Source organism: Hippocampus zosterae, chromosome 20 (genome assembly GCF_025434085.1).
Source record: "Hippocampus zosterae strain Florida chromosome 20, ASM2543408v3, whole genome shotgun sequence".
Classification (NCBI taxonomy): Eukaryota; Metazoa; Chordata; class Actinopteri; order Syngnathiformes; family Syngnathidae; genus Hippocampus; species Hippocampus zosterae.
The window spans coordinates 8,737,057-8,761,087 of NC_067470.1; the positions used below are offsets into that span (position 1 = coordinate 8,737,057).

The following is a 24,031-nucleotide window of genomic DNA, read 5'->3' on the forward strand; positions in this document are numbered from 1 at the left end:
CCCTTGGTGTGAGTGAGCATGGTTGTTCGTCTCTGTGTGCCCTGCGATTGGCTGGCAACCGGTTCAGGGTGTCCCCTGCCTACTGCCCGAAGACAGCTGGGATAGGCTCCAGCACCCACCGCGACACTAGTGAGGATTAAGCGGTTCGGAAAATGAATGAATGAATTTCCCGCCTAGCAATATGAAAACTGGAAGAATATATACCCTGTTTAAAAAATGAAAATGTTAAAATGTTAATACCAGTACAAATGGTAGCTAACGTGTTATGGTAGAAATGTGTAAAAATTCCGGTCGTCGCTAGATGGCGCTAGAGCTACGGTTGGACGGTTTGGGTTCATCCCTGGACTGAACCATTATGTTTGTTTGCGGGGCATCGTCGTTTGATTTCACCGGATACTTAAACGCGCAATTGGCTCTTGAGCGAGTATTAAATTAAAACTTTAAATCTTATATTTGTCGAAATGTACAAAACGAGTACAAAGTTTCGTGACAATTGGGATTTATAACCGCAACATAAAAGCCGATATCCCCCATAATCTAATACATGGTATTCGACTGTCATGGCGTCCTGAGTTTGGATCTACTTGATGCGGCATCAGCGTATTTGGTCCAAAAAAAGATAACATTTTCTGCGTCTTTAGTGAACGTTTATGGTTTGACATCGACTCGTCTTCGGCCGAGACACCATGGCGGCCCTTAGCACTGCTCAGAAGACCTGGGAGCTCACCAACAGCATGCAGGAGGTTCAGAGCATTGACGAAATTTACAAATATGACAAGAAGCAACAACAGGAGATCCTCGCGGCGAAACCTTGGACAAAAGAGTGAGTTGAAGCCACCAATTCAGTCTTTTGTATGTTTAAAAGTCACTGTAGGTCGCTCAACGTTCATTTGTGGTGGTTTAAATACCCGCAACATCGTAACCGGATATTGACGCTGTACAGTGAACCCCCACCTATGTGTGGTTCACCATTCACAAACTCACCAATTTGCGTCTCGCAAACGCCTAAGCTAACGTTAGCAACTAACTTTAGTTGCTAACTTTGGAAGCTCACTTTGAATCTATATCTATATCATCTTGTTTTTTTTAATAGTTATGTAATTTTATTTTTTTATGAAGTGAGGGAGGAGTGTGGACTGTATGTTTTAGTGACTGTGCTACATGTGTGTGTTCCTGGTACAAGCCACCATTACTTCAAGTACTCCAAGATCTCGGCACTGGCGCTGCTGAAGATGGTGATGCACGCCCGCTCGGGTGGCAACCTGGAGGTGATGGGCCTCATGCTGGGCAAGGTGGATGGCGAGAGCATGATCATCATGGACAGTTTTGCGCTGCCCGTGGAGGGAACCGAGACCCGAGTCAACGCGCAGGCCGCCGCCTACGAGTACATGGCTGCCTACATCGAGAACGCCAAACAGGTATACGTCTCTTGTATTGAAGATAATGCGGTTGTATCCCCCAAGAATCATCCCGGGAGTGTGTGTGAAACTTTGCGGCTATATATATATTTTTTTTGTGTCAGGTGGGCCGGCTGGAGAATGCCATCGGTTGGTATCACAGTCACCCGGGCTACGGCTGCTGGCTGTCGGGCATCGACGTTAGCACTCAGATGCTCAACCAGCAGTTTCAGGAGCCTTTTGTTGCTGTGGTGGTAAGAACTTGAAGGATGTGAAATATATTTTTTTTGCGATTGGATCGGCTTTACGCTATCTTGCCACGTTTTCCAGATCGACCCCACACGGACCATTTCAGCAGGCAAAGTCAACCTGGGTGCCTTCAGGACATACCCCAAGGTAGGCGGAGGCACTTTTTTTCCTGAAGTTTCCTTTTTTTCCTGAAGTTTTTCCTGACATTTGTTGACAATGTGTCATTTCAGGGCTACAAGCCTCCTGACGAAGGGCCGTCCGAGTATCAAACCATCCCTCTGAATAAGATTGAAGACTTTGGCGTACACTGTAAACAGTGAGTTGTACCCGTCTGTTTTACTAGCGCTCGTCGCGACAATTAAGAGTTTTGAATTTTTCAATCGATTGACATTTCCCATGGGTCAAAGAGTTGCTTCACATTTTTTTACTCTCCTTTTCTGGATGAATTTAGCTCATTTTGAGGACGCCGTCCTACCTGTCTCAGCCAATTATTTACTCTTGCACACAATGCTATATTGTCGTCAAAGCGCAGGGTGGAGAGTCTCCAACCCGCTGATAAAGGCAAAAATAATATTTTCTTTTTCTTTGTGTTTCGTAGGTATTATGCTCTGGAAGTAACGTACTTCAAGTCATCCCTGGACAGAAAGTTGCTGGAGCTGCTTTGGAACAAATACTGGGTCAACACATTAAGCTCCTCCAGTCTCCTCACGGTAAACTTGTTTTCCCCATCATGGGAGCCCCTCTGCCCCCACCCACCCAGACTGACTGACTGACTTAGTGAGTGACGGGGTGGGGGGCTGAATAGTCGGCACGCTTATCCAAACAGTGCGCTGCGCACCGAGACGAATTGACGATACGTCAAGATGGTGACAGCCGCGCGGCGGCCATTGTGCTTTAACGAGCCTCCGTGTTGGCCTCGCCTTAAGCAAACTCTTGGCAAGCGGCGGGCGACTCTCGTCTTCATTCAGTCCCGTCTTTGTTTGGGTGTCTTGTGCGTCAGAACTCGGACTACACCACGGGTCAGGTGTTCGACCTGTCGGAGAAGCTGGAGCAGTCGGAGGCCCAGTTGGGCCGGGGAAGTTTCATGCTGGGACTGGACACGCACGACAGGAAGTCCGAGGACAAGCTGGCCAAAGCCACCCGGGACAGGTATGGACCGTTTGGAACAAAGTCAGAATCAGCAAAAAAGAGATATATCCTGCCCCCCCCCCCAAAAAAAAGCAGTTTTTCATCTTTAATAAAAAAAAGAAAAACTTTTCCAATCCCAATAATCAATTCAATCAATTGCTTTTTTTAAGACAAAAAATGAATAGCCTTGTCATGATTAAAATCACCAGTTAAAAAATCGAATCCTAACTTGTGCTCGCTTATTTATTTGCTTCAGCTGCAAGACGACCATCGAAGCCATTCACGGCCTGATGTCTCAAGTCATTAAGGACAAACTCTTCAATCAAATCAACACATCAAATTAACCCCCCCCCCTCTCCACTTGTTCTGGCACTTACCGGGTAGTGTGTTTGCGTGTGTCTGACTGCCAAGTGTTTATATCCCTTCAGCCGCCCCACGCGCCTTTCACTGTTGTACTAGTCAGAAAGTATGTTGGAGTTAAAAGAATATAAAGTCCCATGCAAAATAATAGTGTTTTTTTTTCTTGAAACATTGGGATCGGGTCCAACTTGAACTCTTAATGACTCCAGGAAAGGACTGATTTTTGGCTGCCCCCAGTTCGACTTACATATTTTTCTTCCTTTCAAATCTTTTTGATAATTACACCGCTATTCCTAACGCGTTCCAACATATTTTGATGATCGTCAAAGCTCCAAACCGCAAGGCGAAGCGTGACGACTGAACACACAAACGCTCATAGAAAGCAGATTCGGATCGCGAGTGAAAATCATTACAAGAAGCGGTGCCCGACTTCATCGTGCGAGAGAATAAGCAGACACGTCTGCCGTCGCCCCCGACGGGCTTTCCTCCTCGGTTGAACACGACATCCAAAATATACACTTGGCCATTACAATGCCCCGAGAAACCGACGTGACACTAACGGCGGCGTGGCGCAGAGGTGACTCGCACGCTCAACGCTTGAATGGCCTCCAGTGTGCTACGGTTCCTGGCCTGTGTCACTGCCACGCCGCCGACCCGAACGGGGAGGACGGTCCACCTCGGGACGCGAAACCTGGCCAGGAAAGGGACACCGGTTGAGACTGTGCAGAACCTTGACTTTGGTTCTTCCATTATCTAATGATGGGGGACGAGCCGCACTGCGGTATTGGGGAGCCATGAGTGACCCATCCGTTTTCTATCGTGATTGTCTGACTTTCAACGAGCGAGAGAAAAATTGACGCGAACGCACGTGTTTTAAGACTGTTGGCGATTACCGCATGAGCGCAGAAACAACTCGAACGTGCGAATTCTCAAGTGTACGGGTGCTGCGTTAACCACTAACCCACCGCGCTACCCTAGTAAACTAATTGTCTCGACTTGTACTGATAAAATAGCGAGTTCTTGTTTATTTTTATACTGGACTATTTGTGTTTATTTGTACACGCCAAACGTCGGCTCACTTCCGCTGCGTCGTGGTTTCCGTGGCAACACCGGCTACCCAACAACTACGGTATTCATATTCAACTTTTTTTTTGCTTCGACGTGTAAAACAATCATATAAAGTAAGTAGGATACTCATTTTGAAGTGGGGGTTTCCCCTCCTTTTTATAATGTGCGTATACCCGACGTCAAATTGTCGTACTGTGCGTCATTGTCGCGCTAGCCAAGTTAGCATCAACGGCGACACACGCAAGTCTGGAACGACATTTGCGACAACCGCGTAGTGTATTATCCTATATTATGTATTTAGTTATCATTTGCCGCGTGGTACGAAGCAGTTGCATTGCCGTATATGTCGTACTAAATGTTTGGAAAAGACAAGTGAAAGGGAAAAAGTTGCTCGGTATGTGACATAATCACAACAAAGAATGACGTATTTCCTTTTAGTTGGACGAACCCGAGGCTCCAAATCACTTTAGGGAGGTAATTACTGCTTATATTAATTAGAGGTGGTGTGCATTTTGAGAAGGGTGTGGCAGGACTGAAGGACCACCATGGTAACCCTGACCACGGAGCTCATAGTCAATTCGAGGAACTTCAAGAAAAAGAAAGGCCGCCTCTCCCTTCAGTACGACCTCAGGACCCTCACCCATCTCCACTTCTCCGGGCAGAACATTGAGGACATCGTGAGTATAGGCCTTCCTTGCCTTTTTATTTCTTAAAATATTGTTTTGTCACCAATCATGCAAATGTTCTGAACCCCATTAAAATGAATGGGAATGCCATTGATACGTTCTCGACCGACGAAAAGCACTAAAAGTCAGGAAATTAGAACCCCGTGTTATTTAACTTTGCAAAAACCTACATTAAGAACACAAATACAATGGAAAGAAGTGAATGTTATTTCATGCCTCAATACGTGTTAGCATTGGAATCCACACACAGCTTTTGTTTTAACTACTGACGTGGTTGTTTTTGGCAGAGGATAAAGAATACATGCCAGAGGATGTTGTTCAATCTGTCCACATCAATTCTCTTTGTTTGAAGTTCCAACTAGCCTAAGACCGGCGATGAACAACTTGCAAACTTGTTTTTAGATGCGAGAATTGATCTACATTTGAATGCGCACCGTGTGCTGCCAATTCAGAGCGAGATGTTTCCCACTTGAGAGGGCATCCGCATGCTTAACCTCATGTTTATTATTGTGGTTTGCGATTTCCAGTGGCGCGGAAGTGCCGCTGCTTCAGCTGTTTCTAATAAGTTGCAGTTGCACGCTAGCCCGCCGCAAATTACAAACCACAATATCGGTGTCAAGATGGCCTACCTCCCGTTTTATATTCATTCACCTTGAAATGACAACAACCAGGAAGTCTGAAAGCTTCTTTTTTTTTTGTGGTGCCTCTTTTCCTTAGGGCGACCTCTCCGCATGCCAAAACCTGACCGTCCTCTACCTGTACAACAACCGCGTCACGCAGATCCACAACCTGGACTTCGCTTGTAACCTAACCCATCTGTACCTGCAGAACAACAATATCACACACATTGACAACCTGGCCCATCTGCAGAAGCTCTCCAAACTGTGAGTGTCTTATTTTTTTTTTAAACTTTACCATTTGTGGTCATCACCTTGAAAGACTCTCGTGTGTATGTGTGCATGTGTGCGCGTGTGTGTGTGTGTGTGTGTGTGTGTGCGTGTGTGTTTTGCAGCTTCCTGGGCGGTAACAGGATCTCGCTTCTTGAGGGTTTGGAGAGCCTGGGGGAGCTCGAGGAACTGCACATGGAGAGTCAGAGGCTGCCCCCCAGGGAAAAACTGCATTTCGACCCCAGGACTCTACGCGCCCTGGCTGTATGACCCACTTTGCTTTTTTTTTTAAATAAATAAAATAAAATTGCCCCTTACTGTCGGAAAAGTCGTCCGTCGACGGCGCACTTGAAAATGATGGAGCGAGGTCAGATGAGAGGCTTTAAAAAAAGACGCGTGTGTGTGTTGTGTGGTACAAGATGCCTCGGCGGGTTGGTGGTCCTTGTAAAGGGGATGTTGTTTGATGATGTCAAAGAGACCTGTGTGGCTCCGGTAACGGCCCAGGACGCGCTTGAGCTTCTTGTTTGTTTAGATCATTCAACGAAATTGCTGTGCAAATTGAAAGAGTTCCAGATTTAAAAAAAAATTGAACATGTTGCCATGACACGTTATCGAGGCAACTAGGACGCCATGAGCGGTGGGATAAGATATTTTGCAGTCTCGCATGTATCAAGAGCTACACCAAAGTCTCAAAAGATTTCTGTTGTCGAACTCTCAGGAAATCTCACGAGATGTGGTGAAGTCTCGGATGTCAAAGTCTGGCAAGAATTGCGAAGTTCTCTGGAGAGTTTCTGAAGTCTCGTGGAATCGGCTGAAGTCTCCCGAAAAATAATGCCGAAGTCTCGCGTGACTTGAGCAAGTCTCGCAAGATTTGCTGACATGTAGCGTGACTTCATGGCTGATTATGATTCCGACTTTTGGTGCATATTTTACGATATAATACAGTCCTGCTTTTTTTTCCAGAATTTGTTTTTGGGGGCGGGGGCAAATTTCTCATTTTTGCGATGCTAATGATTTTTTTTCCCCTCCAGAAATCTCTGCGCGTCCTCAACATCAGCAACAACAACATCGACGAAATAGCCGACCTCGCCGCGCTCTGGGAAATTCGATATTTTTACGCCGCTGACAACAAGCTTCGCAACGTGGAGGTAAAAAAATCTATATATTCTCGGCCTTTAAAAGGCCAATCGGGACGCGTGATTAGCTTGACGGCGCTTGTGTAAGCTGTACGCGGCCAGGCGTGAAATGAGATGGAGATACGGCGTTCTAACACAACCAAATCCTGCAAATCCCACCGTCGGCTCGAATGACCCTCCCGGGGGTCGGAATTATTCAACAAATCAGCGACGCGCTCCCCGGAGGATTTTGCTCACTGACGGCTTCAAACGAGCGCCAGTTTCTCACCCCCTCCCACCCCCCACCCCTAAACTGCTTTTCTCACATCTCCAAATTTGGAATCGGGGTTAGCTAATTTTCAACCGTTGCGCTAACCGCTTTCTCGCTTCGTGAAGGTTCGTCCGAATTCAAACGTCAGGGGCGGCCATTGAACTATTTCTCCCATTTTTCTTTGAATGTATTTTTGCGTTAAAATTCACAAATTGAGAGACCGTTTTGACAATCCAAACTGTTTACAGTCACGGGATCTTACGTGACATTTTTTTGGGGCTATTTTTTGTTCGTTTATTTGTTGCGTCGGCTCACGTTCATTGAACTGTGAAGTCGATCCCGTGACGTGGGTTTTTTTCGGGTGTGCGGGAAACACATTGGGCTGTGATTTGAAATTGCCATCACTTCCCTCATCGCCACTTGTATTTAGAGAGCTTCGTTGTGAATACAAGGTATCTTTTTTTGGGGGGGGGGGGCTGCATTTTATACATTTATACAAGCTGTCTGCCTCTATTGATCCCCTCAAAACATTCCAAGAGGATCAATCGGCTCTTGTGGAAAAAATGGACCTCCCATTAAAAAAAAAAAAAAAGATGATGACAGGCAGTCAGCCCCCGGGTGACAAATGGGGGGAGCATCTTCATCCGCAATCGAAGCCCCCCGCTCCCCACCACTCAAATGCAGGTTCATAACTGGCCCAATCATTAGCCCGGCTGAGGCCGAACTCGCAACTCCCCACTGTAGCGGCGGTGAGGTGGGGGTGCGTTAGCCTCGGTGGCGGCGAGGGGGCTTCTGACTGACGGCCCTGACACGATCATTTATCAAAGCCGTGCTCAGGGGTCCCAGACCCCCCACCCCCACCCCACCCCTGCGCTATGCAGCCCCCGCCACCCCTCTGAACTGATTGCAGCGCCACTCGGCAAAAGTGGAAGCGCTTTTGGCAAAGACAGGAAGGCAATGAACAATCAGAGCGTGTCCAGAGGGTCTTCATATTTCCACGGCGTGGATTAATGTGCCTTTTGGATAAACATACAAGTGAAGGCCCCCTCGGGGAGGGGCGGCGGGCGGGGGGGCACTTGTAGTTAACACGACACCGGCAACGGTATTTATTAAAACAAACTGATGTGTTGTTTATGGAATTTGTATTCGACATCCTTCCCTGCTTGTTTCTGGTGAGGAGTGAGTAACGAATTTTTATGTGACACCCCCCCCCCCCTCCTCAACCCCCCCAGGAGCTCGAGAGCGTGTCGGGGTCCTGGCCTTGGCTCGTTCAAATGGATTTGCGCGGAAATCCCGTGTGTAAAACGGCCAAGTACCGAGACCGACTGATCACGGCGTGCAAGGCGCTCGGTAAATAAAGAAGCTCTCGTATTTTCAAAAAATTAAAATGCAGAAATGAGCCAGGCACTCATTGTTTTTTGGTGTGGTTTTTTTTTGGTGGCTGCAGAGGTGCTGGATGGCCGTGACATTCACGAGGTGACCAGAGAGTTTCTGGTGAAATGGGAAGCGTCTAAAGAAGCCAAGAAGAAAAAGAAGGAGGCGCTGTTGAACCCTCCTTTAATGAGTAAGACACTTTTTGGTCAATTCTGATTCTTTTTTTAAAAAATTCGATTCATATAATAATATTAATCCGTGAATTCTCAACGGATAATCCGGGTACCGCTTCTCAATTAAATGTTAAAAAATGTGTATCGTTTGGTTTTTTGACTTCAAACAATTCTGTGACAGTACATTTGATTCAGTCGAGTTCAGTTGTATTTAACTTTGGACGACTATGCAGTCGCATTTGATCTTTTTTGAGCTATATTTAGGTGCAGCGGGATGTCATTTTAGGTGTCATACATTTTAATTGAAGCGTTTTTTTCCATATTTTAGCGCAGTGTCCATTTTCAAACTGTCTATACAGTCACTCACAATAATAGAATAAATTATTTTTAAAAAAACTCTTCCCAGCTGTATTTTTTTATTTTTTTTAAGGGTTCAGAAAAATATTGCTATGAAATAACAGTAAAAAAAAAAAGTCAAATCCCACATTCTGGATAATAACTACACATTTGAAGAAAAAAAATATTTCGATAGAGACAGTATTTAGGTTTGATGTTTTTTTTTTTAACTTTTTTTTTTTAATAGCAATGTTTTGTCTTCCACTGGTCCCATTATCCTTCCCGACGCTTTTGTGTTTGTACGAGTTGCAGATAACGCCAGCAAGGGTCAGGGTGCTTATCCGCTTCGCGCCTGTTGCCTCGCTCGCGCACAAGGGTGGAAGCTGCTGCCGCCGCCGCCGCCACCGCCGCAGAAGCAGCAGCAGCAGCCTCGCAGGTCCGCGATCATTTCTTGGGTTTTATTCATTTTGTCACGATAGAAGTGAGAATGTATGCGGATTAAATGTATGTGTTTTTGTGCGTGTGTGTGTATTTTCTTCCAGGGTGCAGCTGTTAAAAAGCTCTCTGTACAGACGGCTCAACCGGATGGCCGTCACGGCAGATGCGAATAAAAAAATCACCAGATAGATTTGATAGATTTAACTTTTTTTTTTTGGGGTGAAACTCAACTGCTCTGATTGCATGAATCAGAACATTAAATCTTGACTTGAAGCTGTTTTTTATCAATGTAATTTTCTTTTGATAAAATGACATTTTGCCATGTCACCCCTCCACCCCAAAAAAAAACAGACATGTACACTGTCGTGCTTTAAATTCTAAATGGCAAATTGAGGCACAGGCGTCCAAAATGGAGACAGTATAATTAGGCAAATAAGCTTACTTGACCTTCCTCGACTTAACCGGCGAATAAGCGGCCCCCCGCAGGATACTTTTACTAGTCCTTATAAAAACAAAATGGATCCCTTTTCCCTGTAGGGCCCATCTTATGACGAAAAAAAAGTCTTCCAACGGCTATATTACAATTATGAAAGAATGAAATGAATATACTGGGCCCTTTTTTTTTAAGTTCAACAAAGCCTATGATGACTAATTGCTTTCATTAATACGCCATCCCAAGAGTGCTTCATTAAGAAGCCTCGGGAGAATTTCCTCACTGTTGATTGCAGCCGGTGCCGTTGTCGTTCCGCAAAAGATTTTTTTTTTTTGGCATTTCACCTTCTCGGCTTGTCTTCACGGTCTACTGCAAGAAGCCTTTTGACAGACAGGCCTTTCATCCCCCCCCCCAAAAAGGGCCCATTTTCTGATAGGCCAGCAAAGGTAGCCAATTAGAGTGGGACTGTGGCCCAAAGCGGTGAGAGTGGAAAAGGGAAGGAAACTCAGCCGCCAGTCAAGACACAGACAAGCAGAGAGAGAGAGAGAGAGAGAGGAGGAAAAGTAGTCCAAAGTCAGTGGAAGGTGATGAATTAGTACGTGAAATCCGCATAAGGCGGGGTGGAACATCCCTATTCTGAGACAATTCGGGGTCTTGTGGTGTTTTTATTTTTTTCCTGGGGGGGTATGCAGTCTTTCATGACGCCTGCTCGGAGAACTCGAGGTGAGTCTTGACACTGTTTATGAACATGCCGTTGACGCAAAGTTTATTTTCTTAACCCTACTGTTAAGTCATGGGTTATATTGACCCATGTCACCTTTTTTGTATCGCTACAGTGGCCCAGCCAGGATAGAGAACAAGTTTTGAATAGTTAAAAGTAGTTACATGACAGGATATTTTACTCTAGCGGGTCAAATTGATGCATTATATCATATTACTCTGTAGTGCGGCGAGGTTCGTGCGACGGTCTTGTTGTGAATTACTAATAGTTAAAAGTAGTTATTTTGCATGAAAGGATACTTAACTCTCCTGTGGGTCAAATTGACCCATGGCATATGGGATTGCTCCAGTAATGCAGCCAGATTAAAGAAGTTGACCTGTTTTAAAATAAATAGTTAAGTCTGACGGTGTGTCATACAGTATCGTGCCCGCAGTGAAGCCAGGTTGAAGAACTGGCTGGCCCACTTGACATTTTTAAACATTTAAAAGTAGTTCTTTGGTGCAATTGTTGAGTAACTCTTCTGCTTTGTTGTCGGTCAAATAGACCTCTATCATCCTTGCTCCCCTCATGTAGTCAAGATTACACCACATTCTAAGTGCAAACAATGTAATACGAAGTCAAATAATTAAAATTGTCACTTTTAAGTCAGTAAGTTTGACCAGAAGCAGTTCACGTTATTTTATCACTTAAAAACGTTTTTTTTTATCAATGCTGTAGGAGCCTTTTGGCTTTCATATCTAGCCATTAAAGTTAAGTTGTACAGTTAATGTGTTGACCAGAACGTTATTGCGTTCCCTGAAAAATTGTTTTGTCATTTTCAATCAAGATAAAATTAAGATGTATTTACACAAAGCATCTACCAACGACAAATTATGCATATTTCATAGAGAAATGAGAATTTCCCAACATGTTACGAAGATTCGTTTTTATTTAATGGGTCAAAATGACCAAGGAACATCACTGCAGTTCCATAGAAACATTTTAACAAACATTTGAAACAAAAACGAATGTCATGTTTTCGTCACGGGCCAAACGGACCCAGAGGAACATTTTAACTTTTTGTTACATGTAATTCGGTACCGTTCGCCAAATAGCGTAATTGCCCAAGTCATTTTGAACATACTGTCACAATAACAGTAAGATAAAATACCAATTCCCTAAAATATATATTTTTTCTTGTCGGTGTGTAAATTTTTTCGACATCGAGGTCATTGAATTATGTGTCGTAGGTTTTCGTTTTCCGAAAACAGTCGAAAGTGCTTCGGCAATTATGCTATTGGTTGACGTTATTTTGAGGGGGCGATTAATTTTTTCATATTTTTTTTGTAACTACACGTAACGCGCGTCATTGAACTTGTAAAGCTTAGCGAGATGGTTGGGAGGCAAACGCACCGAATGGACAGCGGCACTTGCTCCGTGACGGTGGTGGACGACAGCCCGAGCTCCAGCCCGGCGGGCCGGTTGCCGCCGCCTCCGCAGCAGCAGCAGGCCGGCGCAGGAGGCGGCAGGGGCCGGCCGGCGGCGGCCAACGCGGCGCGGGAAAGGAGCCGCGTACAGACCCTGAGGAACGCCTTCCTGGAACTGCAACGCACGCTGCCGTCGGTGCCTCCCGACACCAAGCTGTCCAAACTGGACGTGTTGATACTGGCCACCACCTACATTGCCCACTTGACTCGAACTCTGCAGGAGGAAGGCGCCGACGAAGGAGAAAGCACAAAGCACGCGGAGGCGTTACACTCGCTCAAAGGGGAAGGCTACTTGCACCCGGTCAAGGTCAGACATCAAACCATTTGGGCTACGTATTGCAGTTTTATTTCTGAACGAAATAAGTCAAAAAGACAAGTATATTTTTTTGTTTTGTTTTTTACCAAATCATTCCGTCATATTTACTTCATAATGTCGATGGCATTACCCTCTTCACATTGATGTGCACGGGTAATTAAACTACAATTCGGGATTTAATTTTATTTTTTTTAAATCACCACAAAACTCTGAAATGTGTTTATTGGAAATAATCAAATAGTCGTTTTATAAATAAAGCAGCGGTTCTTAAAACATTCTACACCAATTAGCGTTTGAGAAAAAAAGATTTGTCTCTCCAAGCAGCACCTTCGTGGCCAGCAGTGTTATAGGCCTAAGTGTTCACTCATAAGACGTTTTTATTCCTAAATAGTACACTGAATATCGTTGTAAAACACTGCACTGCTCTTAAATGACTGGAAATTATTAAATAAACATTATTTGATGTACATAACACACCAAAGTTGAATTAAAAATTTGACCTTCAAAGAAACTTTAAAAACAGTTCTGGACATTTATTGAACTAACAAGTTAAATATAACGAATGTAGAGTGCATGTATGGCACTTTTGAGGCTCGCCGTTAAAAAACAAATGTGACAGTTTTGTTCGTGGTTATCTTACCATTTTCGTCATTCTCATTTGTGTTTATGAAATTTCTAATCAAAGTTGTCTTGACTATCCCCATACCAGAAATGGCCGATGAGGTCCAGACTGTACGTGGGAGCGAGCGGCCATTTCCTGAACAATCCTTCAGAACCTGAGAACCAAGGTCCATCATCATCATCATCATCCTCATCCAGCTCAAAGTAATAATAATAATAATACATTTCATTTATAAGCGCCTTTCAAGACACTCAAGGTAACTCATCCACACGGTTGCCATTTGCATAAGTGGTACCAAAAGACACGTTTATTCCACTTGTATCTATATAGGGAGACGCTGTAAATTAATATATGATGTGATATGTTTTTTTTTCCTTAGTGTTGTCGTTTCAGTCTTTGTCTGTATCGTGAGGCTCCAGAACCTCTCCAGTCTGCTCTTTTGACTGTAATAATAATGAACCCCGTCATGCTTGGAGTGTGCACTTCCAGCTTGAGACATTTGCACTAAAATGCATGTGTGAATAACTTAACATCTGTCATGTCAAGTGGTCTGTCAGAGGGTCAACAATAGGGGGCTCCCAGTCTCATGTTCCCTCCTGTTCAGTTTTTTGTTTTTGTTTTAAATACATGGTGCATGCTTGGAGAGACGGTATTTGTAAAAGGATGGAATAAAATTGTATCATCTACTCCATCGAGGCTATTTAAGAGAAGTAAAGAGCAATAATAACTGAAACATGGCTCACTGGTTGCATCAGGTTACAAATAAAGATCCTTAATAATAGAATGAAGAGGATAAATGTCGCTTAATGAATGTGTTTCATGGTAGGAAATAATAACCCCCCCCCTAAAAAAAGTATGAATGTAAACAACATTTGACAAGTACCTACCACCCCACAATAAATACTTTCAGCAGATGTTTTCTTTCTAAAAAGTATATATTTAAACATCTTAAATATAGGAAACTATGTAAACTGCACTTAAAGATCCAACTCAAGTGTACTGCACGTAAAGGTTAAATCAAAATTGTAAAAACAATCAGTCATTATAGATCACACTGAAATGTATTAAAGGTTAAAGACAACTAAACTATACTTAGGCCGCGATTCTTTCACAGACCACAAGGAGGAGCCTGCAAATCACAACTAGTGGTACTTGTGTAATCTGTTAAAATAAACCATGTTCCAATTGAATTGAATTGAATACAACTTTATTGTCCATTAATTTTTTTTCACCTAATGAATTTTGAATGATGCAAATGTTTTTGCAACATGTTTTTACTTAATTAATGTTTTAAAACAAATTGGACATTTTAATCGATTTATGTTCAAAAATATTTTCAATTTTTAAAAATTCCTAACCGTTTTGTGAATAAATATGTGATTGTTTTAAAGGAATAGATAAATCTCCATTTAAATAAATAACAATAATATAATTTTCTTTCTAAGATATACATTTTATAATATACCTGTATGTTTTAAAGAATTGATGTTCACAAAAATATTTTACTTGATACTATATAGGTTATAAAATAATGGGAATGATTTGAAATAATTCGAAGCTATTAAACATTCTCCGTGTTATAATTGTCACGTTTTTTTCCATTCGTACTGTATTTGAAAATCAAAATCAACGCCAGCTCCCGAGATCAAGAGCGCAATCGATGCTAACGTGCTAGCGCGCTACATGATCTCCACGACGCAAGAGCGGAAGTTCCTCCCTCTGGACCGGAAATCTCTCTTTTTGGACTGGAAGACGAGAGGTGTAGGACGGGTGTTCTTCGTTGCTCCTCGCCCAGAGCAACAAAATGATGACTTTTTGGTGGTTTCTTCGACCGAGTGGAGACGTGTGCGTGGTTGTGCAAAGGTGAGTCAAAGCGACTTGGTTTGGAGTAGCCAGGATGTACTACGCTATTTCATTATTAGGCTGGAGACGCTGGCTAGCTGTATCATGTTAGCTTTGCATCTCGCGTGCTGTCCACGTGGAAGACAAGCGAAGCTCGTTTCAGATTTTAGGTCATGATCAAGTGTTTTTTGTTCCCGATATTTGGGTTTTCAAGTACCACCTCCATGACCAAAACTAAGGTTACAGGATTTCATTCAAAACAAAACAATGCGGGCTGTTTCGTAAGTTCGTTCAATATTGGAAACGGTGTATATAGGGATAGCGGGGCCCACAAAAAATGTATAAAAATTTTAATTATTTAAATCCTGTCTAAAAACATGTTTCGAATGCAACTCCACTTCATCAGTCGCGATGTTTTAAGTAAAATCATACATGTGAAAATACAATCTCAATTCGAGTGGTCTTGCCGTCATTATAAATATTTTCACAGACGTAATTGTTTTGATTTGATTTTGTTTTTAAATTATTACATTTATTCTAGTCGACTATGACTAATAACAGACCAGGTCAATGATGTCCTCTTGAAAGCTTTGATTGATTTTAGGTCAAGTTTGTGTCTTTTTGAAGCTTGCATCGACTCCCTTGAGATAGAGTTATTAATCATGCGACTCGACAGATGAAAAGTGTCTATATTTGTAGTTGCACAGAGGGGTTGTAGCCTCTCGACCATTATCTGCTTTTTTTGGACCAGAGGATGCAAGGTCTCTGCAGAGGTGATGACCCATTTTTGAACTCTCGGCGTCGGATGCTTTGTGCCATTCTTACTCACAAGCTGTGTCGTGGCGGGCACTTTGACCTTAAGGTGATCCATCAGTGGTATTGGCAATGCTGTCAGTGCATCCTCTGCTAATCAATGGATCTCACTTGGGGGGGGGGTCAATTTTTACAATAAGCGTCACATAATTGTGCAGGAGACGTTAACGCGAAGCTCTTGCCAAACTTCGGCTTATAGGGGCTCTCAAAAAGGTGCTTGAAACTCAAACCGTGACCACTCTTGCAGCGTAAAATGATGAGTTCATCTTTTCGCCGTTTACCCATCAGACAAACGAGTGGTGAGATTGTGACAACTGAATCACTCGCTGCAAGATGTGGGCCATTTGGACAAATCTACAGAGAGTTACTGTCAATTAATATAAAAGTAATATGACTTCTTCTCTCTGCCCTCCTGTGACAATAGATAATCAGATGGACAGCTGTGAAATGTGATCTTCTACGGTGTCTGGTGAGTCCATTATTCAAACTATTCCAGACTAACTCACCGGTCTAGATGTCGGCAATAATGAGTTCCTTTCATCCAGCAGAAACTAGAGTGCCGACACCATTATGACTGAACGATCAATAGATGTCCCAATGCACAGACACAATTGCAGTATGAAGTTGATTTTTTTTTTTAACTACAGATAAGCGGTGACCCTGACGGAATGCAAATCGGAAGGTTTGCTCCATTTTGTCTCCGGTAAGAAAAGTGTCAATGTTTGCATTTCCTCCACCAGTGGCCTCCGTATTAATCGATGCTCTGCCCAAATTATTCTCCAACCGAATGCCACATCACAAATATGAGTAGATGTGTATGTACTGTATATATTTTTTAAAATAGATATTACACAGCGCACGTCACTTCTCCAGCCACCCTGGCATCTGTCAAGCTGAAATACAAGATGGTGTTTATCCACAATAGAATAAGCAGCAGATACCATAGAATTTGGGGTTGGGGGGTATATCACAACACTTTTTATTTCTTTTTTATTAAGATTGTTTTTGCATGATTTGTGATTGATTTATGAGGGGTAGAAAATGCATGACACATTTTTCAAATGTAATTGACTGCTAAAATAGTGGTACGTAAACAATGGTGAAAACATCTTGAATCTGATTTGCGAATTTCACAAACTTATAAGGCATCTGTTCAAATAACGGCTGGCGTTTCATTCTGCAGTTGAGAAAATAAAGGGCCACTGGTCGAGGAAGCGGCGCGTCAAACGCATCTTGTTACGGCTTGTAATGATGAGTTCACTTTTTGCCGTTTACCCGTCAGACTAAAGGGTGGTGACACTGTGACGACTGAATTTTGTGCAAAACGGCAACATTGTAGATGTGCTCAATTGCCTCGCGTTCGGAAAGTGACCTGCTATTTTCTGTTTACAGGTAAAGAAGCGGTATAAACGGAAAGGGGACATTTTGTTCATCTCGGGTATGTATTTCAAACTGTGACATGCTGCCCTAAAATATCTACCGGTTATCTGAGCCGTTTATCCTTCCGTAAAATAAATCCTGTGAAAAAAATGGCTGTTGTAATGGTGCTTACTTCTTGGAACTGCTGTTTAGCGAAGTCGCTGGTCCGCTACTCCTCTGCAACGCAGGCATCCGCTTGCGGCGCGTAGGCGTAGATGAAGCGTAGGATGTCCTGGCGGAGTTGGCCCAAAGCTCTGTCTCTCCTGAGCAAGCCATCCGCATCTTCCAGCTCACCGGGGAACACGGCATCGGGCGGGATAACGAGCACAGACGCCCCTGCGGGGAGGGGGGGTGGTGGTGTAGTTGAATCGCGCGGGGATGGGGACTTGCGTTGCAATCGTGAGATGCGGTAGCGCACCGTGCTTGAGAGTGACCGAATTTTCGCAGAGGAGCACCGCAATCACGGCGTCTTCCTCCAGTACCTGCCGCCGCAGGCTTAATTTGCAGTGGGCCTCTGCTAACGAGATCCTGTTAGAAGAAACGTGAAAAGGATCACTTTTGTACAAATTAAAATGTCGTAAATGAAGCAGACAATCTGATTTCTTTGAACTGTGCACGCGTGCAAAAAGATTTCGCGAGAACCCGTTTGTGGATCACTGGGGAGAGCTCTGCCACCAAGTGGATCTTAGGATACCGCAGGTTTCAATTGGTTTCGAGATCCCAGAAATGAAATCTTCTGAACATTGGAAGCTTCTACAGGAGAACGGCCGCTTACAACAATTTGACCGAAGCCACCGACATTTTGACGCTGTGCCTTTGTGAGCGGACCACGCGGCCGGCCATGTAGTAACCGTGGAGCATCATCTGCGCGCCGGCGCTCAGGTCCACTTTCAGACTTTGCGCATGGGTCACCAGCTGCGGTGGGTGGGGGGTGAAAAATCAGGTCAAGGCATCGGTGGGCGTGAGATTCTCGCGTTGCCTCACCTCGTTGTATTCTTGATCGGAGAAGTTGGGCAGGGATGGGTAGAGATCTTCTCCGGGGTGAATTGCCTGCCGCAGGGTGTGGACGGCCTGTGCAAACGACTGCTTCCCGCCGTGATCCACGCACTGAACCACCAGACCAAAACTGTCCGCCAGCTGAGGCGGTATCGCACCCATGTCCTACCCGCAAAGAAGAATCTGCTGCTCTGAGTTGTTCAAGTCAGGTTATCCAAGTGGCGCTTACCGCTGCTCCCATGGGGGCGTCGTGCGCCCTCGCAGATCGCCAAGGAGGGTGGGTGGAGTCTGTGAGGGCCCAGAAGCTGCACATGACGGGGAAGTAAAGCCGCTGGTCGACATCCTCGCCATACTTCTTGCCGGGGATGAACACGGACATCGTACGGCTGTCCAAAACTGACACACCGGTGTGTGATTTCAAGGGGAGGCATTTTGTCAAATCGTAGCAGATTTGGTCTACCTGACTGAATGTCATCCAGCTTGTCCTTTCTGAAGCCACTCAAATCTCCCAGCATGCAAATGCCACCGGTGGCCAGCAAGGCGGAGCCGGCATGGATATTGGCGGTGCCTGCCCCATGCTCGTCCTGGGAGAGAGACGCAACCAGCTTTCCCGAAGCCGGATGCCGCACCCCGCGTTGGGCCAAGCTTAAGCCGTATGCCATCAACCTGGCAAGTAAGTCGGGTGATGTTTAATTTGTTCCGTGACAACACTGGAACAATTTGATCTTTATGATTATTCGCTGCGCGGCTCCTGGCGTGTGTTCTTTGGCCACCAGGTGGCAGCATAACGGACACACGAAGAGGGTCACAATTGCGTCGTAAATGCAGAAATACTTTCCGTTGAGGATAAAAACAGTCTAGATGTGGCCTTTTGTATTGTATCGAAAGAAGGTGCTGTGTATTTCAACAAAATGATCAATCTCCTAATCTAGGATGATTGCAACGTGTGAAAATAGTCATTCGGACCCTTCTACCTGTCAACTATGAGCTTGTCGTCTGCCGTGACCAAGAGATCCAAGTTGAATACTGTGTTTTTGGCATCCGCTCCGGTTTGCACCAAGCTGAGCAACAAGCTGAGCTTCAAGGTGTTGAAGAGCCCCGGAGGAACCACATCCAGACCGAAGCAGTGAGCGAGCACGGCGGAAAACCTCCAAGGAGAATCTCTGGTTGCCTTTAGCAGCTCCTTGAATTTACTGTTGACATCGTGTGGATCTACGAGTACAAATGAGTGTATATTTCCTGAATGGAACTGTGAATATTAAAAAATGGCAGAAACTTTTCAGTAAGGAAAGCCAGGAAACCTACAGACACAATCATGCATTGGCAAATACATATGAAAATTTTAGGCGGGGTTGAGACTGTAGTTCGGCGCTGTCAAACATGAGTTTAAAGTATGTTCAAGCCCAAATTTGGCTTGAACCGAATTTAAACTGAGCAACTACGCCACCTGCTGGCCAATATTTTGAATTCGGGTCACAACTGGGAGTGTGTTCATTCATTAGGACACGTGTGTTGCATGTTGGGAAACAAAGTTTGGATGAAAAACGTGGACCTGCCAATCGTGCCCCGGGCTAGTTTCTTTGATTAATGGATTATATGTGCTTTTTGGACTTTTGATTACCATGCGCAAACCCAACGTGCACCCGCACTTCAATACAGCAGAATGGGCCCATGGGAAGAAAAACTGAAGACATTTAAAAGTAAGTCGGACCAACTTTTTCTGTCGCAGCATGTCACCATCCCTATTGAGCGTTGAATGTGAATATTGTTGGACTTTATTTGTTTGGGAGGAAAGGCGACAACAAATAATCACTTCGCCAGAGGTAGATAATAACTGGCTTCTCGAGTGTATTGGAGATTGTCGATACCACTTTTTTTTCAGACTAGTATCAGTGCGAGTATTCACACTTTGAGTGCTCACCGATACCGCGTACCGATACTGGGTGGTGTTGAAAATTTCATTAAAAACGAAAATTTGGTATAGCAGCTTTTTATTTTTGCCCTAAGTATCGGTGGCTGGAACGGCAAACTCCTCGCGGATCCGCTAACTTCAAATCAAGCCGGTGTCTGTACTCGTCCACCCGAATTGTTTTTATTTTTTTTTATATGTTTATATTGAACTGATCTCACAAAGACCATTTTGGCTCAAATCCAGATCGTCTCACCTGCTGGTAGCCAACGACAATGCCGTCGTTGATCGCTACTATTGTCACGGCAAACAAGCAAAAGTAATCCTCAATCGTATATATTTTTTTCATCGCTGCGTAGTCAGATTGATAAAGCATGATGTGCGCATGCGCGGTAAACCGTTTTACGGGTTTTTGTTGCTTTGTAAGGGGAATCGTAATTATTTATAAGGACAGTTATGAGCAGAGGTTGGCAGGTATGCATTTGAACTGGATTCGAATAAGAACAGCCAGCCTTACACTCCGGCTCCCAAGGCTGGACGCTGTTGGCCTCGACGCTCCAGGTGACGTTGGGCGAGCGGTGCACATGCGCAGGTATGCCGATCACTCGGTAGAGATGACCGATGCTCATCACGTTACACAGCTCATCTATGGCGTGGAGAAAGGGAGTCGGGGAGGTGGAACAAAGCAATCAGTCCCAAAGGGAAGAAAGAAACTCGCATGCCATGCCAGCCAATGCCAAGACAAACACGGGCACGAGGCCCTTTTCGAAACAAAGATTCGGCTGTGTGCTTTTCGAAATGAGTGTTCCTTGCACTTATTAACATGTTAGTAACGGGAAGCCGGTGGATTCGCTTCCAGAATATGTTAATCCGGGCCGCTGAGTTTTTGCAAAACCTCCCCCAGGGGTAGCGGTTGGACGGCGTTACGAGCGGGGGCAGAAACACTTAATACCTAGACGCAGACGTCTATTTATTTGAACGCCCCCCCCCCCCCTGCAAAGTCTGTCTTCCGAAGTGAGTTTCGTTTAGCAAAAGCCGGACGATATTAATGAGCGGACTCCACCGACGTGACTGTGTGTAAATAGCAGAAATTAAAATCGCATTTTTCAGTGTTGGGAGTGAACGTAATGGATGAGGTGAGGTTTTTGCAAACAAATATCAGCCGTGTAAATGTTTGGCCGGTTAATTTAGGGCACGTCTTTGCTTCGCAAACGAAAGCTGATCCGCCGCAACTCACCGGGGCTCATTTGATTTACTGTTCCCCCGAAACAATGACATCACTGTACAGCGGAACCTCCAAAATTGTGTTATTTTTTTTCTCTAGAGTAATAACGTCAGCGAATTAGGTTCCCTTGCTGTGAAGTCTTGATAGAAATATATTTAGGGGATTTTTTAGTATATTTTTACAGAAAAATGACAATATGGCTGTAAATACTTTTTCTGTAGTTTTAGCTTAGCTTGTGTAGCTTTTTAGCTTAGCTTTAGTAGTTTATACACTTGACATCCATATATTGGAAATTTAAATTCCTGTACTTTTATTGTTATGGAACATGCACAAGAAGTGACCTCGGATTCCAGGTTTTCACAAAAGAACCTCTCTGCGCTTTTTTTGGCAGTATATTATCCACAACACACGAAATGGAATCATCACCCAATCATCCCTAAAATGGTGAAATAAAACCATTCTAATGACTCGTTTTATAGCTTGCAAAGTTCATATTTTACTGAGCAGACAGGCGCTTTTCTGGTTATCATCACGCTTTTCTTGCCATGTTTCGTTTGACTTTGCATGCATATTTTCCTGAACATTGTGGTTGGGCTCCACTTTTTTTTTTTTTTTGCACTTTTAGTGGTTCAGTGGCTTGCACACTCGCCTTTTACAGCTTGGGAACTTTGACTGTACATTTATTCCTCTGGAAAACATAATAATTACATCTGTGGCAAGATACAAGGCATTGTGATATTTCAACCGAAACCAACTCTAAAATGACCCAGAAAAACAAATCGATGGACGCTTTATGTATATGCTGTACAATTACCTCTGAGGAACAGTGTGACCGACTGGTATCTGAGTGAGGTCTGTTGAGGGGCACGAAGGACGTTGAGTGCATCGACATGGATCAATTCCACCAGCTGCTTGTCTGCAAAGGGGAGAAAAGTTTGATTCAAATGTTAATGTATTTATTAATTTATGTTTATAAAGAAATAGTTTATTCTATGGCCATATCACCCAGCCCTAATATACAGAGCTTAAAATGTTGGTAAGGAAGTTTCCAGCGCGCTCTCTCTCTCTCACGCACCTCCCAACACTCTGAACTTGACATCCTCTCTAAGAGGTGAGGTGCAGGCCAAGCAAATGAAGTCGTTTCTCACAGTTGCCGACTCGGTGGCTCCAGGCGCGTGAACCCGAATAGTGTGGAAACCTAAAGCAAGCAAGCGCAGTGAAAATTCAGTCATCCAGTACGTAGTTTGTCCAACAACAGCATAGTCTGAACCCCTTACCCAAAGAAAAGGGACAACGGTCGTTACTGCATAGGAACCTGGCCCCCCGGGTGTATTTAGTGACCCTTGTGGTAGCGATGACCAAGCCTTCCATGAGGACGAGCTTCATGCTGTGACGCATGCGAGGAAAACGGGCCAAGTCCAAGACATACTCGGGAAATGGAGGAAGATGCGTCAGCTTCAAAATGACGTTCACCTCAACAGAAGCGGAGAACAACTTGTATTTACTTCAAAATATCTTTTGCACATTTTTAAGAGAATTTTAAAACAAGCTATTTTTTAATACAGAGGTACTACTGTTCAGTTACATCATACTGCGTTCTTTTTTTGTGTGTGTGTGTGTTACTTTTAGAATGCCTTCGTGAGAATCAATATCTCACTTTCTGCTTTACCACTTTGGAGTGTTGTTAAGATCAACTCCACTAGGTTCTTGGAATGTGCTACCTTATTAAAGACAAGTATTCCCATACCTGGCACTCTGTTTGTATTTTCTCAATAAGTGACATTTTCTTTATGGCCATGAAGCAAACCTGTAAGAGGAAATAACCAGGATCAACCAATGAGAAATACTACACAGCAGCTACAGCGTCAGTGGGCGGACATTTTTATTCGTGCCGGTGCCTCCCTTACAGACTGAAACAAGGCAGTGGCTCGCTGGGGGTCGTGTAATATGCAGTCGCCCAGTTCAGGGTCCACCTCAACCACATCAGAAGGATTGACGGTGATACAAAAGCGATACACGGCCTCGTTGTGCTGGGGGTCTATCAAAAAGCAAACGAATTCTGCTAATTAGCTCAAAGCTAGGTGTAAGTCCCTAAGTTCCGAGGTTCAGTTTAATTTACCGTTGAAGGAATCGCAGTCTTTGGCGAGTTTCTTCAGGCCGCCACTCGTGTTAAGATAGGACAGAATTGATTTTTTTAATGTTAATATGTTGGCCATTTATATTTGCTAAAAAGTCGAACTTAAAAAAATATCTAACTGTCGCTAGTGAAAGTCTAGTTTCCAAGGCAACCAGGCTCGAATAGCGGGAGAAATGTAGTGACGTCATCAAAACTGGACGCCGAAGTAGAAGTAAATTTACTTTCATTCACGCATGTCATTTTCAAATACGTTTTTTAATCTCAATGCCATCACTTGCTTAAGTTTTCTCAAAACCTTCGTTCTAGGCGACATCGTTTCCACGGTAAACCAACCCGAGCGCCGCCGAAGTAGTGGCACGTCATCAGAAACGATCACAAGCAGGTAAATGTTCACATTTACACAACTTATCTTAACTTTTTTTTGCCAATTCACACCCCAAAGACTATAACAATACTAACTATAAATGATTTTATTCGCAATGATTTGTAAACGTCTAAACTTTTGCTGAGTCTGTCTCTTCGAAGGCAAGAGCAACACGTGATTTGAACGTGTCGTCATCAAAACCGGACAAAGAAAAGTTAATTCACGAGCAATTGAAATTCACAGAATTAAGAGCAAATCGTTATAAAATAGTTTCAAATCTCCAGAC

The 24,031-nt window shown here is 44.0% G+C and overlaps 4 protein-coding genes and 1 long non-coding RNA gene across 7 annotated transcripts; 4 read left to right on the forward strand and 1 right to left on the reverse strand.

The window, feature by feature from the left end:
* The first annotated feature begins 530 nt into the window (after positions 1–530).
* cops5 (COP9 signalosome subunit 5) lies at positions 531–3,282 on the forward strand. The gene is made up of 8 exons (XM_052054547.1): positions 531–823; positions 1,184–1,418; positions 1,523–1,651; positions 1,728–1,793; positions 1,877–1,962; positions 2,245–2,356; positions 2,647–2,795; positions 3,031–3,282. Exons 1-8 carry the CDS (start codon positions 687–689, stop codon positions 3,116–3,118), a joined length of 1,002 nt encoding a protein of 333 aa, XP_051910507.1. The 5' UTR covers positions 531–686; the 3' UTR covers positions 3,119–3,282.
* A 756-nt stretch (positions 3,283–4,038) lies between these two features.
* ppp1r42 (protein phosphatase 1, regulatory subunit 42) lies at positions 4,039–9,759 on the forward strand. 3 transcript variants are annotated; one of them, XM_052054549.1, is made up of 9 exons: positions 4,039–4,315; positions 4,701–4,879; positions 5,606–5,772; positions 5,901–6,039; positions 6,807–6,923; positions 8,394–8,511; positions 8,609–8,725; positions 9,357–9,480; positions 9,587–9,759. In XM_052054549.1, exons 2-9 carry the CDS (start codon positions 4,748–4,750, stop codon positions 9,669–9,671), a joined length of 999 nt encoding a protein of 332 aa, XP_051910509.1. In that variant the 5' UTR covers positions 4,039–4,315; positions 4,701–4,747; the 3' UTR covers positions 9,672–9,759. The 3 variants fall into 3 exon arrangements, with proteins under 3 accessions (XP_051910509.1, XP_051910511.1, XP_051910508.1); XM_052054551.1 differs by lacking the exon at positions 4,039–4,315 and adding an exon at positions 4,372–4,596; XM_052054548.1 differs by lacking the exon at positions 4,039–4,315 and having other exon boundaries at positions 4,373–4,879.
* A 120-nt stretch (positions 9,760–9,879) lies between these two features.
* On the forward strand, positions 9,880–14,126 carry LOC127593247 (transcription factor 24-like). Its single transcript, XM_052054565.1, has 3 exons — positions 9,880–10,638; positions 11,999–12,409; positions 13,128–14,126. The coding sequence occupies exons 2-3, from the start codon at positions 12,008–12,010 to the stop codon at positions 13,245–13,247; spliced, it is 522 nt and encodes a 173-aa protein (XP_051910525.1). The 5' UTR covers positions 9,880–10,638; positions 11,999–12,007; the 3' UTR covers positions 13,248–14,126.
* On the reverse strand, positions 12,195–23,551 carry mcmdc2 (minichromosome maintenance domain containing 2). Its single transcript, XM_052054516.1, has 15 exons — positions 23,364–23,551; positions 23,152–23,282; positions 22,992–23,051; positions 22,522–22,717; positions 22,320–22,442; positions 22,059–22,160; positions 20,537–20,665; positions 19,085–19,322; positions 18,571–18,776; positions 18,340–18,506; positions 18,099–18,275; positions 17,890–18,029; positions 17,533–17,642; positions 17,248–17,450; positions 12,195–12,316 (listed from the first exon to the last, which is right to left on the reverse strand). Exons 1-14 carry the CDS (start codon positions 23,458–23,460, stop codon positions 17,284–17,286), a joined length of 2,043 nt encoding a protein of 680 aa, XP_051910476.1. The 5' UTR covers positions 23,461–23,551; the 3' UTR covers positions 12,195–12,316; positions 17,248–17,283.
* LOC127593250 (uncharacterized) lies at positions 14,747–17,246 on the forward strand. The gene is made up of 4 exons (XR_007960349.1): positions 14,747–14,903; positions 16,120–16,164; positions 16,343–16,398; positions 17,088–17,246. It is a non-coding gene; the product is annotated as an uncharacterized LOC127593250 (long non-coding RNA).
* Positions 23,552–24,031: the final 480 nt, after the last annotated feature.

Coding starts and splice junctions, on each gene's coding strand:
- cops5 (XM_052054547.1), top strand. CDS start 687: ATGGCGGCCCTTAGCACTGCTCAGAAGACCTGGGAGCTCACCAACAGC. Junction 824..1,183: donor GCGAAACCTTGGACAAAAGA/GTGAGTTGAAGC, acceptor TCCTGGTACAAG/CCACCATTACTTCAAGTACT. Junction 1,963..2,244: donor TTTGGCGTACACTGTAAACA/GTGAGTTGTACC, acceptor TGTGTTTCGTAG/GTATTATGCTCTGGAAGTAA.
- ppp1r42 (XM_052054549.1), top strand. CDS start 4,748: ATGGTAACCCTGACCACGGAGCTCATAGTCAATTCGAGGAACTTCAAG. Junction 6,040..6,806: donor GGACTCTACGCGCCCTGGCT/GTATGACCCACT, acceptor TTTCCCCTCCAG/AAATCTCTGCGCGTCCTCAA. Junction 9,481..9,586: donor CAGCAGCAGCAGCCTCGCAG/GTCCGCGATCAT, acceptor ATTTTCTTCCAG/GGTGCAGCTGTTAAAAAGCT.
- LOC127593247 (XM_052054565.1), top strand. CDS start 12,008: ATGGTTGGGAGGCAAACGCACCGAATGGACAGCGGCACTTGCTCCGTG. Junction 12,410..13,127: donor GCTACTTGCACCCGGTCAAG/GTCAGACATCAA, acceptor TCCCCATACCAG/AAATGGCCGATGAGGTCCAG.
- mcmdc2 (XM_052054516.1), bottom strand. CDS start 23,460: ATGGCCAACATATTAACATTAAAAAAATCAATTCTGTCCTATCTTAAC. Junction 22,718..22,991: donor AAATACAAACAGAGTGCCAG/GTATGGGAATAC, acceptor GCTTCTGTTGAG/GTGAACGTCATTTTGAAGCT. Junction 22,161..22,319: donor CAAGTTCAGAGTGTTGGGAG/GTGCGTGAGAGA, acceptor TCCCCTTTGCAG/ACAAGCAGCTGGTGGAATTG.